Source organism: Petromyzon marinus, unplaced genomic scaffold, assembly GCF_048934315.1.
Source record: "Petromyzon marinus isolate PM22_M1 ecotype Great Lakes invasive population unplaced genomic scaffold, UKy_Petmar_22M1.pri1.0 PM_Scaffold_79, whole genome shotgun sequence".
NCBI lineage: Eukaryota > Metazoa > Chordata > Hyperoartia > Petromyzontiformes > Petromyzontidae > Petromyzon > Petromyzon marinus.
The window spans coordinates 150,398-169,468 of NW_027423687.1; the positions used below are offsets into that span (position 1 = coordinate 150,398).

Below are 19,071 nucleotides of genomic sequence, written 5' to 3' on the forward strand. Positions count from 1 at the left end.
ATCACAACACACTCACTCCTCACCACCATCATACTCACTCCTCACCACCATCACAACACACTCGCTCACTCCTCACCACCATCACAACACACTCGCTCACTCCTCACCACCATCACAACACACTCACTCCTCACCAATCACACTCACTCACTCCTCACCACCACCACACTCGCTCCTCACCCCCATCACACTCACTCACTCACTCCTCACCCCCATCACATCACACTCACTCCTCACCCTCCACACACTCGCTCACTCCTCACCACCATCACAACACACTCGCTCCTCACCCTCCACACTCACTCACTCCTCACCATTATCACAACACACTCACTCCTCACCACCATCACAACACACTCGCTCACTCCTCACCACCATCACAACACACTCACTCCTCACCAATCACACTCACTCACTCCTCACCACCACCACACTCGCTCCTCACCCCCATCACACTCACTCCTCACCCCCACTCACTCCTCACCCAACACACTCCTCACCCCCACTCACTCCTCACCACCCACCACTCGCTCACTCCTCACCCCCAACACACTCACTCCTCACCACCATCACCCACACTCACTCCTCACCCACCACCACACTCTTTCCTCACCACCCCACACTCACTCCTCACCCCCAACACACTCCTCACCACCAACACACTCACTCCTCACCCCCATCACACTCGCTCCTCACCCCCAACACACTCACTCCTCACCACCAACACACTCACTCCTCACCCACCACCACACTCACTCCTCACCCACCACCCACACTCACTCCTCACCCACACGGTGTGTGTGTACAGTGTGTGTGTACGGTGTGTGTGTGTACAGTGTGTGTGTACGGTGTGTGTGTACGGTGTGTGTGTGTGTGTACGGTGTGTATGTACGGTGTGTGTGTGTACGGTGTGTGTGTGTACGGTGTGTGTGTGTGTGTGTATGGTGTGTGTGTGTGTACGGTGTGTGTGTGTATGGTGTGTGTGTCTGTACAGTGTGTGTACGGTGTGTGTGTACGGTGTGTGTGTGTACGGTGTGTGTGTGTGTACGGTGTGTGTGTGTGTGTGTGTACGGTGTGTGTGTGTGTGTGTACGTGTGTGTGTGTGTGTGTACGGTGTGTGTGTGTGTACGGTGTGTGTGTGTGTGTATACGGTGTGTGTGTACGGTGTGTGTACGGTGTGTGTGTGTGTGTATACGGTGTGTGTGTGTGTGTATACGGTGTGTGTGTGTGTGTACGGTGTGTATGTGTGTACGGTGTGTGTGTGTGTACAGTGTGTGTTTACAGGTGTGGGTGTGTGTGGTGTGTGTGTGTGTACGGTGTGTGTGTGTGTACGGTGTGTGTGTGTGTACGGTGTGTGTGTGTGTACGGTGTGTGTGTGTGTACGGTGTGTGTGGTGTGTACGGTGTGTGTGTACGGTGTGTGTACGGTGTGTGTGTGTATATGGTGTGTGTGTGTGTATACGGTGTGTGTGTACGGTGTGTGTGTGTCTGTACGGTGTGTGTGTGTGTACGGTGTGTGTGTGTCTGTACGGTGTGTGTGTGTGTACGGTGTGTGTGTGTGTACGGTGTGTGTGTGTGTACGGTGTGTGTGTGTACGTTGTGTGTGTGTACGGTGTGTGTACGATGTGTGTGTGTGTGTTTGTTGTCTAGGTGGAGGAGGAGGATGAGGAGCGAGGAGGTGAAGGTGGAGGTGGAGGAGGGGAGGTGGACAGGGGGCGACTCGCCAGCGTCCTCTACCAGGACCTGCTGATGTCCGACGGGGAGGATGAGCAGAGCGACGAGGAGGGAGACAACCCCTTTGCTCGTAGGCTCGTCCGCTCGCTCGCCCACTGGCCCGCTCACTCACCCGCTCGCCCACTCACCCGCTCACCCACTAGCCCGCTCACTCACCTGCTCGCCCGCTCACCCACTAGCCCGCTCACTCACCCGCTCACCCACTCACCCGCTCACCCACTATCCCGCTCACTCACCCGCTCGCCCACTCACCCGCTCACCCACTAGCGCACTCATCCAGTCGCCCGCCCACTCGCCTGCTCACCCACTCACCCGCTCACTCACCCGCTCGCCTGCTCACCCGCTCACCCACTAGCGCGCTCACCCCGTCGCCCACTCACTCGCCGCTCACCCACTCACCCGCTCACCCACTAGCCCAGTCACCCAGTCACCCACTCACTCGCCCGCTCGCCCACTCACTCTCCCAATTGCCCACTCTCTCACCCAGTCGCCCACTCATTCGCCCACTCACCCAGTCGCTCGCCCACTCACCCAGTCGCTTGCCTGCTCGCCCATTAGCTCACTCAACCGCTCACCCACTAGCCCACTCACCCAGTCGCCCATTTACTCACCCGCTCACCCACTAGCCCACGTACATTGTCGCCCACTCACTTGCCCACTCACCCGCTCGCCCACTAGCCCAACTCACCCTGTCATCCACTCACTCACCCAATTGCCCGCTCACCCACTCACCCACTCACCCACTAACCCACTCACTCGCCCGCTCGCCCACTCACCCGCTCACCCACTAGCCCAGTCACCCAGTCGCCCACTCACTCGCCCGCTCGCCCACTCACCCGCTCACCCACTAGCCCAGTCACCCAGTCGCCCACTCACTCGCCTGCTCACCCACTAACCCACTCACCCACTAACCCACTTACCCCCTAACCCACTCACCCAGTCGCCCACTCACTCGCCCACCCGATCACCCGCTCGCCCACCAGCTCACTCACCCAGTAGCCCGCTAGCCCACTCACCCAGTCTCCCACTAGCCCACTCACCCAGTCTCTCACTAGCCCACTCACCCAGTCTCCCACTAGCCCACTCACCCAGTCTCTCACTAGCCCACTCACCCAGTCTCCCACTAGCTCACTCACTCACTCACCCGCTAGCCCACTCACCCAGTCTCTCACTAGCCCACTCACCCAGTCTCCCGCTAGCCCACTCACCCAGTCGCCCACTAGCCCACTCACCCAGTCTCCCACTAGCCCACTCACCCAGTCTCTCACTAGCCCACTCACTCACTCACTCACCCGCTAGCCCACTCACCCAGTCTCTCACTAGCCCACTCACCCAGTCTCCCACTCACCCAGTCGCCCACTAGCCCACTCACCCAGTCTCCCACTAGCCCACTCACCCAGTCTCCCACTAGCCCACTCACCCAGTCTCTCACTAGCCCACTCACCCAGTCTTCCACTAGCCCACTCACCCTATCGCCCGCTCGCCCACTCACCCAGTCTCCCACTAGCCCACTCACCCAGTCTCTCACTAGCCCACTCACCCAGTCTCCCGCTAGCCCACTCACCCAGTCGCCCACTAGCCCACTCACCCAGTCTCCCACTAGCCCACTCACCCAGTCTCCCACTAGCCCACTCACCCAGTCTCCCACTAGCCCACTCACCCACTCGCCCACTAGCCCACTCACCCAGTCGTCCACTAGCCCACTCACCCAGTCTCTCACTAGCCCACTCACCCAGTCGCCCACTAGCCCACTCACCCAGTCTCTCACTAGCCCACTCACCCAGTCTCTCACTAGCCCACTCACCCAGTCTCCCACTAGCCCACTCACCCAGTCTCCCACTAGCCCACTCACCCAGTCTCTCACTAGCCCACTCACCCAGTCGCCCACTAGCCCACTCACCCAGTCTTCCACTAGCCCACTCACCCTATCGCCCGCTCGCCCACTCACCCAGTCGCCCGCTAGCCCACTCACCCAGTCGCCCACTAGCCCACTCACCCCGTCGCCCACTAGCCCACTCACCCAGTCTCTCACTAGCCCACTCACCCAGTCTCCCACTAGCCCACTCACCCAGTCTCCCACTAGCCCACTCACCCAGTCTCCCACTAGCCCACTCACCCAGTCTCCCACTAGCCCACTCACCCTATCGCCCGCTCGCCCACTCACCCAGTCTCTCACTAGCCCACTCACCCAGTCGCCCACTAGCCCACTCACCCCGTCGCCCACTAGCCCACTCACCCAGTCTCTCACTAGCCCACTCACCCAGTCTCCCACTAGCCCACTCACCCAGTCTCCCACTAGCCCACTCACCCAGTCTCCCACTAGCCCACTCACCCAGTCTCCCACTAGCCCACTCACCCAGTCTCCCACTAGCCCACTCACCCAGTCTCTCACTAGCCCACTCACCCAGTCTCCCACTAGCCCACTCACCCAGTCGCCCACTAGCCCACTCACCCAGTCTCTCACTAGCCCACTCACCCAGTCTCCCACTAGCCCACTCACCCAGTCTTCCACTAGCCCACTCACCCTATCGCCCGCTCGCCCACTCACCCAGTCTCCCACTAGCCCACTCACCCAGTCTCCCACTAGCCCACTCACCCAGTCACACACTAGGCCACTCACCCAGTCTCCCACTAGCCCACTCACCCAGTCTCCCACTAGCCCACTCACCCAGTCTCCCACTAGCCCACTCACCCAGTCACACACTAGCTCACTCACCCAGTCTCCCACTAGCCCACTCACCCAGTCGCCCGCTAGCCCACTCACCCAGGCTCTCACTAGCCCACTCACCCAGTCTCTCACTAGCCCACTCACCCAGTCTCTCACTAGCCCACTCACCCAGTCTCCCACTAGCCCACTCACCCAGTCTCTCACTAGCCCACTCACCCAGTCTCCCACTAGCCCACTCACCCAGTCTCCCACTAGCCCACTCACCCAGTCTCCCACTAGCCCACTCACCCAGTCTCCCACTAGCCCACTCACCCAGTCTCCCACTAGCCCACTCACCCAGTCTTCCACTAGCCCACTCACCCAGTCTCTCACTAGCCCACTCACCCAGTCTCTCACTAGCCCACTCACCCAGTCGCCCACTAGCCCACTCACCCAGTCTCCCACTAGCCCACTCACCCAGTCTCCCACTAGCCCACTCACCCAGTCTCCCACTAGCCCACTCACCCAGTCACACACTAGCCCACTCACCCAGTCTCTCACTAGCTCACTCACCCAGTCGCCCACTAGCCCACTCACCCAGTCTCCCACTAGCCCACTCACCCAGTCTCCCACTAGCCCACTCACCCAGTCTCTCACTAGCCCACTCACCCAGTCTCCCACTAGCCCACTCACCCAGTCTCCCACTAGCCCACTCACCCAGTCTCCCACTAGCCCACTCACCCAGTCTCTCACTAGCCCACTCACCCAGTCTCCCACTAGCCCACTCACCCAGTCTCCCGCTAGCCCACTCACCCAGTCTCCCACTAGCCCACTCACCCAGTCGCCCACTAGCCCACTCACCCAGTCTCCCACTAGCCCACTCACCCAGTCTTCCACTAGCCCACTCACCCAGTCTCTCACTAGCCCACTCACCCAGTCTCCCACTAGCCCACTCACCCAGTCTCCCACTAGCCCACTCACCCAGTCTCTCACTAGCCCACTCACCCAGTCTCCCACTAGCCCACTCACCCAGTCTCCCACTAGCCCACTGACCCAGTCTCCCACTAGCCCACTCACCCCGTCGCCCACTAGCCCACTCACCCAGTCTCCCACTAGCCCACTCACCCAGTCGCCCACTAGCCCACTCACCCAGTCGCCCACTAGCCCACTCACCCAGTCGCCCACTAGCCCACTCACCCAGTCTCTCACTAGCCCACTCACCCAGTCGTCCACTAGTCCACTCACCCAGTCTCCCACTAGCCCACTCACCCAGTCGCCCACTAGCCCACTCACCCAGTCACACACTAGCCCACTCACCCAGTCTCCCACTAGCCCACTCACCCAGTCGCCCACTAGCCCACTCACCCAGTCGCCCACTAGCCCACTCACCCAGTCGCCCACTAGCCCACTCACCCAGTCTCTCACTAGCCCACTCACCCAGTCTCCCGCTAGCCCACTCACCCAGTCGCCCACTAGCCCACTCACCCCGTCGCCCACTAGCCCACTCACCCAGTCGCCCACTAGCCCACTCACCCAGTCTCCCGCTAGCCCACTCACCCAGTCTCTCACTAGCCCACTCACCCAGTCTCCCACTAGCCCACTCACCCAGTCTCTCACTAGCCCACTCACCCAGTCTCTCACTAGCCCACTCACCCAGTCTCCCACTAGCCCACTCACCCAGTCTCCCACTAGCCCACTCACCCAGTCTCCCGCTCGCCCACTCACCCAGTCGCCCACTAGCCCACTCACCCAGTCTACCGCTAGCCCACTCACCCTATCGCCCGCTCGCCCACTCACCCAGTCTCTCACTAGCCCACTCACCCAGTCGCCCACTAGCCCACTCACCCAGTCTCCCACTAGCCCACTCACCCAGTCTCCCACTAGCCCACTCACCCAGTCTCCCACTAGCCCACTCACCCAGTCTCTCACTAGCCCACTCACCCAGTCTCCCACTAGCCCACTCACCCAGTCTCCCGCTAGCCCACTCACCCAGTCTCCCACTAGCCCACTCACCCAGTCGCCCACTAGCCCACTCACCCAGTCTCCCACTAGCCCACTCACCCAGTCTTCCACTAGCCCACTCACCCAGTCTCTCACTAGCCCACTCACCCAGTCTCCCACTAGCCCACTCACCCAGTCTCCCACTAGCCCACTCACCCAGTCTCTCACTAGCCCACTCACCCAGTCTCCCACTAGCCCACTCACCCAGTCTCCCACTAGCCCACTCACCCAGTCTCCCACTAGCCCACTCACCCAGTCTCTCACTAGCCCACTCACCTAGTCTCTCACTAGCCCACTCACCCAGTCTCCCACTAGCCCACTCACCCAGTCGCCCACTAGCCCACTCACCCAGTCTCTCACTAGCCCACTCACCCAGTCTCCCACTAGCCCACTCACCCAGTCGCCCACTAGCCCACTCACCCAGTCTCTCACTAGCCCACTCACCCAGTCTCCCACTAGCCCACTCACCCAGTCTCCCACTAGCCCACTTACCTAGTCTCTCACTAGCCCACTCACCCAGTCTCCCACTAGCCCACTCACCCAGTCTCTCACTAGCCCACTCACCTAGTCTCTCACTAGCCCACTCACCCAGTCTCCCACTAGCCCACTCACCCAGTCGCCCACTAGCCCACTCACCCAGTCTCACGCTAGCCCACTCACCCAGTCTCTCACTAGCCCACTCACCTAGTCTCCCACTAGCCCACTCACCCAGTCGCCCACTAGCCCACTCACCCAGTCTCACGCTAGCCCACTCACCCAGTCTCCCACTAGCCCACTCACCCAGTCTCCCACTAGCCCACTTACCTAGTCTCTCACTAGCCCACTCACCCAGTCTCCCACTAGCCCACTCACCCAGTCTCTCACTAGCCCACTCACCTAGTCTCTCACTAGCCCACTCACCCAGTCTCCCACTAGCCCACTCACCCAGTCGCCCACTAGCCCACTCACCCAGTCTCACGCTAGCCCACTCACCCAGTCTCTCACTAGCCCACTCACCCAGTCGCCCACTAGCCCACTCACCCAGTCTCACGCTAGCCCACTCACCCAGTCGCCCGCTAGCCCACTCACCCAGTGGCCCACTAGCCCACTCACCCAGTCGCCCACTAGCCCACTCACCCAGTCTCCCGCTAGCCCACTCACCCAGTCTCTCACTAGCCCACTCACCCAGTCGTCCACTAGCCCACTCACCCAGTCTCTCACTAGCCCACTCACCCAGTCTCTCACTAGCTCACTCACTCAGTCTCCCGCTCGCCCACTCACCTAGTCTCTCATTAGCTCACTCACCCAGTCTCCCACTAGCCCACTCACCCAGTCGCCCACTAGCCCACTCACCCACTCACCCAGTCTCTCACTAGCCCACTCACCCACTCACCCAGTCTCCCACTAGCCCACTCACCCACTCACCCAGTCTCTCACTAGCCCACTCACCCTATCGCCCGCTCGCCCACTCACCCGGGCATGGTGCTGGCCACCCACCCCCTCGCGCGCCGCTCCGGCCTTGGTAGGCGCTCGCTAACAGAGCTTGCCCCCAACAGTCGGCCAAGGCGACACCACGTTGGGACCTTTGTGCGTTGTTGCGTGCGACAGGCGTGCCCCTGAGCGAGAGCGGCACCGACTCGGACGTGGAGTCCACGCCGCAGCCGCTCCCCCCGGCCCCGGCCCCCAGCACCGCGTGGGGAGTCGGGGGAGCGGCACACGGGAGGAGGGGGGACGAGGAGGACGACGAGGAGGAGGACGAGGAGGAGGTGGAGGACGACGAGGAGGAGGGGCGGCGGGGTGGGATGCAGCGCCTCGCTAGCGACAACGAAGATAGCAGCTGCCTGTCGTACGGAGATGCCAACCAGAGGTGGGGGAGGTGGTGGTGGTGGTGGAGGTGGTGGTGGTGGTGGTAGAGGTGGTGGTGGTGGTGGTGGAGGTGGTGGAGGTGGTGGTGGTGGTGATGGAGGTGATGATGGAGGTGGTGGTGATGGAGGTGATGGAGGCGGTGGAGGTGGTGCTGGTGGAGGTGGTGGTGGAGGTGATGGTGGTGGTGGAGGTGGTGGTGATGGAGGTGGAGGTGGTGGTGATGGAGGTGATGGAAGCGGTGGAGGTGGTGGGGGAGGTGGTGGTGGTGGAGGTGGTGGAGGTGGTGGTGGAGGTGATGGTGGACGTGGTGGTGGAGGTGGTGGCGGAAGTAGTGGTGGAGGTGGTGGTGATGGTGGTGGTAGTGGAGGTGGTGGAGAAAGTGGAGGTGTTGATGGTGGTGGCGGTGGTGGTTGTGCTGATGGTGGCGGTCGTGATGATGGAGAGTGGTGGTGTAGCGGTTAGCGCTACGAACCCGGTCACCCGAGTTCGATTCCCGCTCACGGCCAACACCAATAACGAACACCAATAACGATTATTTGTACCGGTTCTGGGCCTCTCCTAGGTCAACTCAGCCTCAAATAAGTACCTGGTGCGGTGTGTAAACCTCGCCACTGGGGAGACAAAGACGGTCGGTCGTGGTGCTGGCCACCCACCCCCTCGTGTACCGTTCTGGCCTTCATAGGTGCTCGCTAACAGCACTTGCCCCTACAGTCTGCTCAGGCTATATGGGGGATCTTTGTCTTTGGTGGTGGTGGTCGTGATGGTGATGGTGCTGATGATCATGGAGGTGGTGGTGATGGCAAAACAACCCCCTACCGCCTCGCTGGTGCCGGGCGGTAACACTGTGGTGAGCGGTGCCACTGGGGGAGGGCCAATTGAGATTGGCCATTCCCCTCATGGCATTTGTAGCCACCACAGTGGCCGAAGGGGGCTCTGGATGGGTGCGGGGGGCTGGTGACCCCTCCAACCTAACTACCACTCAACTACGTGGACAAAAATGTCCAACTAAGCTTGTGCCAGAGGCCCTGGGGGGACCGGCGTCCATGACGTCTCCTGGCCAAACCCCAATTGGCGGAGCCAGGAGACTGAATCTTTACCCTCGAGGTTTCTCCAGAAACAGCAAAAAGCCACTGAGGGTGGCCACATGGAATGTTGGAACGCTCACTGCGGAGGAGAGGCTGCCACTCCTCTCTCGGGAGCTGGACCGGTACCGCCTGGGTCTATGCCGTATTCAGGAGGTCCAGTGGACCGGCTCTGGCTCCTGCCACCATGAGGGGTGGACAGTCTTCTGCTCGGGGCAGGAGACTGCTAAACAACAGGGAGTTGCTCTTCTTATGAACAAAAGAATGAAGGGGGTATGGGAGCGTGGTGGTGAGGTGTGGGAAGCTGTCCACCCCAGGCTACTGTAGGCTCGCCTCCTGATCAACCAGAAGCGAGGAATGGTGGTGGTTGCTTATGCACCCATGTAAGATGAACATCAGTGGAGGGATGCAGGCAAGGCCGATGAGTCAGATGCCTTCTATGACCTCCTGTCACAGGTGCTGGCTAAAGTGGCACCTCGGGATAGAGTCTTCCTGTTTCGTGATTTCAATGCCAGAGTTGGTCATGATGGTGCCACCTGGTCTGGAGTGATTGGAAGGCATGGGCCAGATGCTGAGTCCAACATCTGCTGGACTACATAGTGACGGAACAGCGGATACAGGTACAAGTCCTTGACACCAGGACCTACCGTGGAGCTGATCTGCCCACTGACCATCGACTAGTCATCTGTAAGATGCGCCTGCCATTCTTCCACTCCGGTGGTGGGTGTACACCCAGGACCCCATTCCAACCTAAAGTGGCATCGTCTGAGCTAGCTGATGAAAGTTGCAAGCGAGAATTTCATCATCGCTTGCGGCTGGGGTTTAGGACTGTGGCTCATATAGCTGCAATGGCTGCTTTGGGTACACGGTCCAAACATTCCCAGAGACCCTAGCAGACAGAGGAGGTGTTCCGGCTGGCTGAGAAAAAGCGACAGGCCCACTCTCATCGGCTACAGCACCCCACGTCAGAGAATGAGGAGGCTTACAGCAGTCTTCGCTCGGAGGTTCGGAGAGCCGTGAGACGCTGCAAGGATGGGTGGTGGTCGCGGGTTGCTGAGGAGATGGAGTCTGTCTCAGTAGCCCATGATCACAAATCTCTATTTAACTCCATCAAAAAAATAACCTGCAGCGCCACACCTATTACCATCATTAGGGGAAAAAACGGTGATCCGATCTCCGACCCCCAGGAACAGGTTTGCAGGTTTGCGGACATTTTTTTTAAGGTCTTGGGGGAGGGGAATTCTCTCAGCCTGGAAAATATCATGAGGTAAAGTGGCATCTCCACCCTGCTGAGGCTGCGGTGCCTTAAATATAATAATAAGAAGTCACCCCGTGTGAGTGGCTGGCTGAAGTGCCATCTGTTGAGGAAGTACTGAAGGTGATCCGGAGTCTGAGACTAGGAAAGGCACCGGGCAGAGATGATCTCCCAAGCGAAATGCTGAGGGAGGGTGGCGTTTGTGCACAGACTGCCCTATATGATATCATAACAACAGTCTGGACCACTGGACGGGTTCTGCAGGATTGGAAGGATGCCCTGGTGGTCCCCCTCTTTAAGAAGGGGGACTGCACAGACTTAACAACTACAGGGGCATCTCACTCAGTGTGCTGGAAAAGATCCTGGCAAGGATGATTCAACAACGCCTTGCCAGGCATGCTGAGGAGAGGCTTGCGGAGCCCCAATGCGGTTTCAGGAAAGGGCGGTCCTGCACAGATGCCATATTTTCTGTCCGTCTGCTACAGCAGAGGTGTAGGGAATTCCAGCAAGACCTACATCACTGCTTTATTGACCTGGTCAAGGTCTATGATACCATCAGTAGGCCTGGACTCTGGGTTGTTCTTCGTGCTTTCGGAGTCTCTGACCCTCTGCTCACGATCATTAAGGACCTTCATGATGGTGAGCGGGCCCGGGTAAAACTACGTGGCCGGGAGTCAGAGCCATTCCCTGTACACCTTGGGGTGCGACAGGGATGTCCTCTGGCTCCCACATTATTTAACATCTATTTTGTGTGAGGAGCTCACAAATCCTTGAAAGATCTGGACACATTCCCATCAGTGAGCTCCGGCAGGCAAGGCTGCGATGGCTGGGTCATGTAGCCCGCATGCCCAGCCACCGCATCCCGAAACAGCTTTTGTTCGGCCGGATTGAGGGGGGGCTAAACGGGCGCGGCACGGGCTAGAGAAGATATGGAGTGATGTGGTACAGGAGGACGTGGAGCTGAGTGGACTTGTCGATGACTGGTACCAGCGGTGTCAAGATCGGCCTCTGTGGAGGAGGCTCGTGAAGGATGCTACTGGGCAGTTGGAGGCAGTCGCCCTCCAACAACAACGGAGGGCGGAGGAGCGACGCTCACAACAACGAGCGGAGCGCCGGGTGGCTAAAGCACAGCAGGTTGGCACAGTAGGGGGCACAGGTGGTGCATCAGCCAGTCATCTCAGTCAGTCGACCCGTGGCACCTGGGTCTGCCCCGTGACCTCCTGCCAGCGGGCGTTCGACACTTCACGTGGCCTCAAGGTGCACATAGCCTGGCACAAGCGTCGTGGTGACGTCACCGCCACTTAGTGGCGAATGGCGGTTGTTGTTGTTGGCGGTGGTGGGGAGCGGTAGTGTAGCTGTCAGCGCTACGAGCCTGGCGACCCAGGTTCGATTCCCGCTCACGGCCAACACCCAGTGGCGATTATCTGAACCGGTCCCGGGCCTCCCCTGGGTCGACTCAGCCTCAAATGAGTACCTGGTGCGGTGTGTAAATCATCACCGCAGGGGAGACAAAGGCGGCCGGGCGTGGTGCTGACCACCCACCCCCCTCGTGTGCCGTGCCGGCCTTCGTAGGTGCTGCTACTCGCTGACAGCGCTTGCCCCTCCTACAGTCTTTGGTGGTGGAGGTTGAGTTACTTTGTCCATCCATCGCCATCATTGGTTCTTGTAAAATAACCCCACCCCCACCCCCCTCCCTCCCCCACCCCCCCTCCCTCCCCCACCCCCTCCCTCCCTCCCCCACCCCCTCTCCCCCACCCCCTCCCTCCCTCCCTCCCCCACCCCCTCTCCCCCACCCCCTCCCTCCCTCCCTCCCTCCCTCCCCCACCCCCTCTCCCCGACCTCTCCCCCACCCCCTCTCCCCCCTCCCCCCACCTTGCTCCTCCCCTTTCTCCCCCACCCCCTCCCCCCTCCCACCCCGTCAGCTTCGGCAACTTCGAGGGTCACCTCGCCCACAAGCGGCGTCACGACGACGACGACGACGAGGAGGAGGAGGAGGACGAGGACGACGAGGACGAGGAGGTGGAGGACGACGAGGTGGAGGTGGAGGTGGTGGACGCCAAGTTCGGCCCGGGCCTCGCGAGGGGGCGGCGGCGGAGGGGGGGGGGCGCGGCGGGGGGCCGCCCCCGGACACGTCGTCGCCGTCGCCACGCCGACGACGACAACGACGAGGTGGTGGTGGTGAGAGCCGTCGCCCCTGACAACGCCGCCGCTGGCGCCGCTCACGAGGCCCTGCCTCTCGCCCAATCACGCTGCCGCGGCGCCTGCCCGCAGGGCGACGTGGCTCGTTGGCACATCTGAACCCCGCCCACTCAGCCCTGGGTGACGCCAAGCTGAAACCCTCCGCGCGTGCAACGTCCCCTTGCAAGCAGCCCTTCAATTGTCGAGCGGCCCCCCGTCCCCTTGCAAGCAGCCATTCTCTCGTCGAGCGCCCCTCCGTCCCCTTGCAAGCAGCCCTTCAATTGTCGAGCACCCCTCCGTCCCCTTGCAAGCAGCCCTTGGCTTGTCGAGCGCCCCTCTGTCCCCTTGCAAGCAGCCCTTCAATTGTCGAGCACCCCTCCGTCCCCTTGCAAGCAGCCCTTCAATTGTCGAGCACCCCTCCGTCCCCTTGCAAGCAGCCCTTGGCTTGTCGAGCGCCCCTCCGTCCCCTTGCAAGCAGCTCTTCAATTGTCGAGCGCCCCTCCGTCCCCTTGCAAGCAGCCCTTGGCTTGTCGAGCGCCCCTCTGTCCCCTTGCAAGCAGCCCTTCAATTGTCGAGCGCCCCTCCGTCCCCTTGCAAGCAGCCCTTCAATTGTCGAGCGCCCCTCCGTCCCCTTGCAAGCAGCCCTTCAATTGTCGAGCGCCCCTCCGTCCCCTTGCAAGCAGCCCTTCAATTGTCGAGCGCCCCTCCGTCCCCTTGCAAGCAGCCCTTGGCTTGTCGAGCGCCCCTCCGTCCCCTTGCAAGCAGCCCTTCAATTGTCGAGCGCCCCTCCGTCCCCTTGCAAGCAGCCATTCTCTCGTCGAGCGCCCCTCCGTCCCCTTGCAAGCAGCCCTTCAATTGTCGAGCGCCCCTCCGTCCCCTTGCAAGCAGCCATCCTCCTGTCGAGCGCCCCTCCGTCCCCTTACAAGCAGCCCTTGGCTTGTCGAGCGCCCCTCCGTCCCCTTGCAAGCAGCCCTTCAATTGTCGAGCGCCCCTCTGTCCCCTTGCAAGCAGCTCTTGGCTTGTCGAGCGCCCCTCCGTCCCCTTGCAAGCAGCCCTTGGCTTGTCGAGCGCCCCTCCGTCCCCTTGCAAGCAGCCCTTCAATTGTCGAGCGCCCCTCCGTCCCCTTGCAAGCAGCCCTTGGCTTGTCGAGCGGCCCCCCGTCCCCTTGCAAGCAGCCCTTCTCTCGTCGAGCGCCCCTCCGGCACCTAACTTCCTGCTTGTGTTGAGATGGAGGCGTCGTGATTTTTTATTTTTGTTTTTTTGCCTACGTGGACCTCACGGAAAGAACCAAACAGTATGGATTCCTGGAGTGAGGAAAACTTGAAATCGCTCAGCCGCTCGTTCACTCACCCACTCACTCACCCACTCACTCACCCACTCACTCACCCACTCACTCACCCACTCACTCAGCCACTCACTCAGCCACTCACTCAGCCACTCGCTCACCCACTCACTCACTCACTCGCTCACCCACTGACTCTCCCACTCACCTACTCACCCACTCACTCACTCACTCACCCACTCACCCACTCACTCACCTACTCACTCACTCACCTACTCACCCACTCACACCAATCACTCACCCACCCACTCACTCACCTACTCACCCACTCACTCACCCACTCAAACCACTCACTCACCTGCTCACTCACCTCCTTACTCACCCAGTTACTCGCCCACTCGCCCACTCTTGCAAAATCGACTCTATCCTGACGTCTCTAAGAGTTCTTACCGGGTCAAACTAAATAAAACTTGAAACGCACCTTGACCTTTTGACCTTTTGACCTTCACCCCCCCCCCCCCCCCCCGACTCACCACCCCAGGCCGACGAAGACATGGACGACGAGGAGGCGGGGCCTGGGGGCCAGGGGGCGGAGCACCGGCAAACCGTTGACAGCCGGGGGGCGGAGCCTCCGGGAGCGATCGAGAGCCGGGGGGCGGAGCTGGAGCCTGCGGGGGCGGAGCCCGGGGGGGGCGGGGGGGCGGGGGCTAGGGGCGGGGGCCGGGCGGGCCCCGTGGTGGTGGAGCAGGTGATGCTGAGCGACGACGATGAGGACGACAGCGACGAGGAGGAGGAGGAGGAGGTGATGTCGTTAGGCAGGGCGAGCGACAGCGACTGAGGCGGTGGGGGCGGGATGCGACAGAGCCCCGTGGACGTTGGCAGCTGCAGCGGCGGCGGCGGTGGTGGCATCAGCGGCAGCATCATCAGCAGCGGCAGCAGCGGCAGCATCATCAGCGGCAGCATCGTCAGCGGCAGCATCATCAGCGGCAGCAGCGGCAGCATCATCAGCGGCAGCATCGTCAGCGGCAGCATCATCAGCGGCAGCGGCGGCAGCATCATCAGCGGCAGCATCATCAGCGGCAGCATCATCAGCAGCGGCAGCATCATCAGCGGCAGCATCATCAGCGTCAGCATCATCAGCGGCAGCATCATCAGCGTCAGCATCATCAGCGGAAGCGTCATCATCAGCGGCAGCATCATCATCATCAGCGTCATCATCAGCGGCAGTATTTGGGCCGCCGTGATGATCGTCCACGCGGTGCGACGCCTCCGCTGAGGCTGAGGCTGCTGTCGTCGGCGTCGCCCCCCACCCCGCCCCCCCGGGGGGTCGCCGCTGAAACTGAGCTGCACGGCAGCCGAGTGGCGGCCCGTGCACACCCACTGCCCGCCATCACGTGACACGTAGCTAGCTAGCTTGAACTCGGTGCAACCCGTGATGTGGCGTTTTTATTCTGACGACTCGCTCACACGTCACCCCTCTCCGCCCTTGGTGTAAGCAGCGTTACGCTCCGTGGGTCAAGCGTGTGTGCGTGTGTGCGTGTGTGTATATATTTACTTAGTTTTTCTACGTGTATATTAAGCCGCCTTATATTGTAAGGCTTGTGTATGATTATTAGTAGGCCGTTGTGTACTCTGGTGGGTTATGAGATTGCATTCTCGTCAACGCCCAGGTTAGAGAGACCACCACCACCACCACTATCATCGTCATCATCATCACGTTGATCTCCATCCAGCAGTGGATATTACACCATGCAGGGTAGAGAGACACCATCATCATCACATTGATCTCCATCCAGCAGTGGATAGTACACCATGCAGGGTAGAGAGACACCATCATCATCATCACGTTGATCTCCATCCAGCAGTGCATAGTACACCATGCAGGGTAGAGAGACACCATCATCATCATCACGTTGATCTCCATCCAGCAGTGGATAGTACACCATGCAGGGTAGAGAGACACCATCATCATCATCACGTTGATCTCCATCCAGCAGTGCATAGTACACCATGCAGGGTAGAGAGACGTCTTAAGTTTGTTGTTCGGGTACCGCTTGTCAACGTGTCCACGTGGTGGTGGTGTCACTTCCACATGGTGGTGATGTCACTTCCACGTGGTGGTGATGATGATGTCACTTCCACGTGGTGGTGGTGATGTCACTTCCGCGTGGTGGTGATGTCGCGTCCACGAGGTTGGTGGTGATGTCACGTCCACGGGGTGGTTGTCACGTCCACGAGGGTGGTGGTGATGTCACTTCCACATGGTGGTGGTGATGTCACTTCCACGTGGTGGTGATGATGTCACTTCCACGTGGTGGTGATGATGTCACTTCCACGTGGTGGTGGTGATGTCACATCCACGTGGTGGTGGTGATGATGTCACTTCCGCGTGGTGGTGATGTCGCGTCCACGAGGTTGGTGGTGATGTCACTTCCACGTGGTGGTGGTGGTGGTGATGTCACTTCCACGTGGTGGTGGTGATGATGTCACTTCCACATGGTGGTGGTGATGTCACTTCCACGTGGTGGTGGTGGTGATGTCACGTCCACGAGGTGGTGGTGATGTCACTTCCACGTGGTGGTGGTGATGTCACTTCCACGTGGTGGTGGTGATGTCACTTCCACGTGGTGGTGGTGGTGATGTCACTTCCACGTGGTGGTGGTGATGTCACTTCCACGTGGTGGTGGTGATGTCTCAAACGAGCCGTGACATTAAACGCCGGTGGCGGCAGCTACGGCTTGTCCACATGGGTCGACTCTCTTCATTCCGCCAAGTGGTGGAGGGGTACAACAACACAAAGCGGCTCGCGCTGCGATCTGACCACCATCACCACCCGCACAACCACCACCATCATCACAAACACCACCATCACCACAACCACCACGATCATCAAACACCACCATCACCACAACCATCACCATCATCACAAACACCACCATCACCACAACCACCACGATCATCACAAACACCACCATCACCACAACCATCATCACAAACACCACCATCACCACAACCACCACGATCATCACAAACACCACCATCACCACAACCACCACGATCATCACAAACACCACCATCACCACAACCATCACCATCATCACAAACACCACCATCACCACAACCACCACGATCATCACAAACACCACCATCACCACAACCATCACCATCATCACAAACACCACCATCACCACAACCACCACGATCATCACAAACACCACCATCATCACAACCACCACCATCACTACCACCATCACCACCCCCATGACCACCACCATCATCACAACCACCATCATCACAAACACCATCACTACCGCCACCACCATCACCACCGCCGCCACCATCACAACCACCACCATCACCCCCACGACCACCACCACCATCACTATCACCACCCCCACGACCACCATCACAACCACCACCATCATAATCACAACCACCATCATCACAACCACCACCATCACCACCGCCACGACCACCATCACAACCACCACCATCACCACCGCCACCACCATCACTACCACCATCACCACCCCCACTACCACCATCACAACCACCACCATCACAACCACCACCATCATCACCAACACCACAACCACCACCATCATCACAACCACCACCATCATCACCACCGCCAACACCACAACCACCACCATCATCACAACCACCACCATCACCACAACCACCACCATCACCTCCCCCACAACCACCACCATCATCACAACCATCACCGCCACCATCATCACTACCACCACCATCACCACCCCCACGACCACCATCACAACCACCACCACCATCATCACAACCACCACCATCATCACCACCGCCAACACCACAACCACCACCATCACAACCACCACCATCATCACCACCACAACCACCACCATCATCACAACCACCACCATCACTATCACCACAACCACCGCCACCACCATCACAACCCCCACGACCAATACCACAACCACCATCATCACAACCACCACCATCACCACCGTCAACACCACAACCACCACCATCATCACAACCACCACCATCATCACCACCACAACCACCACCATCACCACCATCACCACCCCCACGACCACCATCACAACCACCACCATCATCACCGCCAACATCACCCCCACCACGCCCACCACCATCACCACCACCACACCTACCATCATTACCACCCCCACCATGCCCACCACTACCATTATCACCACCACCACCACCCCCACACACAGATGCCACTCTCCCTCAGTATTTCGCCTGGGAGATCGTCTCTGCCCGGCGCTTTTCCTGATCCCCCACACTTCCCCCACAGATGTAACGTCAGCCAACCACTCGGAGCGGGTGGCTGCTTCTGTCAATGTTTGAGGCACGGCGGCCCTAGCAGGGACGTCCCAACCTTGCCCCATCGCGATGTCTGGGCTGAGGGAATTCCCCCCCCCCCCTCAAGACCTCACAAAAATGCTCCGCAATCCTGCAGACCTGTTCCTGGGGGTCCGAGATCGGATCACCGTTCTTTCCCTTAAGGATGAGGAGGTACTGCAAGTTAACGTTTTTGATGGAATCGAAGAGTGATTTGTGATCGCATGGCTGCTGAGGCAGATTCCATCTCATCGGCAAGGCGTGCCCACCATTCATCCTTGCAGCGCCGCACGGCTCTCCGAATCTCGGAGCGAAGGCTGCGGTTAAGACTCCTCATTCTCTGATGTTGGATGTCGTAGACGACGGGAGTGGGCCTGTCGCTTTCTCTCAACCAGCCAGAACACCTCCTCCTTCAGCCAGGGTCTCTGGGGAGTTCTGGACCGTGTACCCAATGCAGCCTTTGCAGCTGCGTGAGCCAGAGGCCTGAACCTCACCCATTTATTTTCAGCATTAGAAGGAGCGAGGAGGGACAATGCCAACCCCAGCTGCAAGCGATTTTGAAATTCTCGCTTGCAACTATTCTCGGCTAGCTGAGACCAGGCCACTGTGGGTTTGAATGGGGTCCTAGATGGACACCCACCACCGGAGTGGAAGAATGGCAGGCGCATCTTACAGATGACAAGCCGATGGTCGGTGGG

At 59.9% G+C, this 19,071-nt stretch overlaps 1 protein-coding gene across 1 annotated transcript in view; it reads left to right on the forward strand.

Moving 5' to 3' along the window:
* The window catches only part of LOC142923838 (transcription initiation factor TFIID subunit 1-like), a 42,041-nt gene extending 29,127 nt beyond the window's left edge, over nucleotides 1–12,914 (forward strand). Inside the window, exons 9-11 of the mRNA XM_076064822.1 lie at nucleotides 1,650–1,803; nucleotides 7,969–8,227; nucleotides 12,486–12,914. Coding sequence (XP_075920937.1) covers nucleotides 1,650–1,803; nucleotides 7,969–8,227; nucleotides 12,486–12,861 — 789 coding nt within the window. The 3' untranslated portion in view covers nucleotides 12,862–12,914. The remainder of the gene's footprint in view (nucleotides 1–1,649; nucleotides 1,804–7,968; nucleotides 8,228–12,485) is intronic.
* Nucleotides 12,915–19,071: the final 6,157 nt, after the last annotated feature.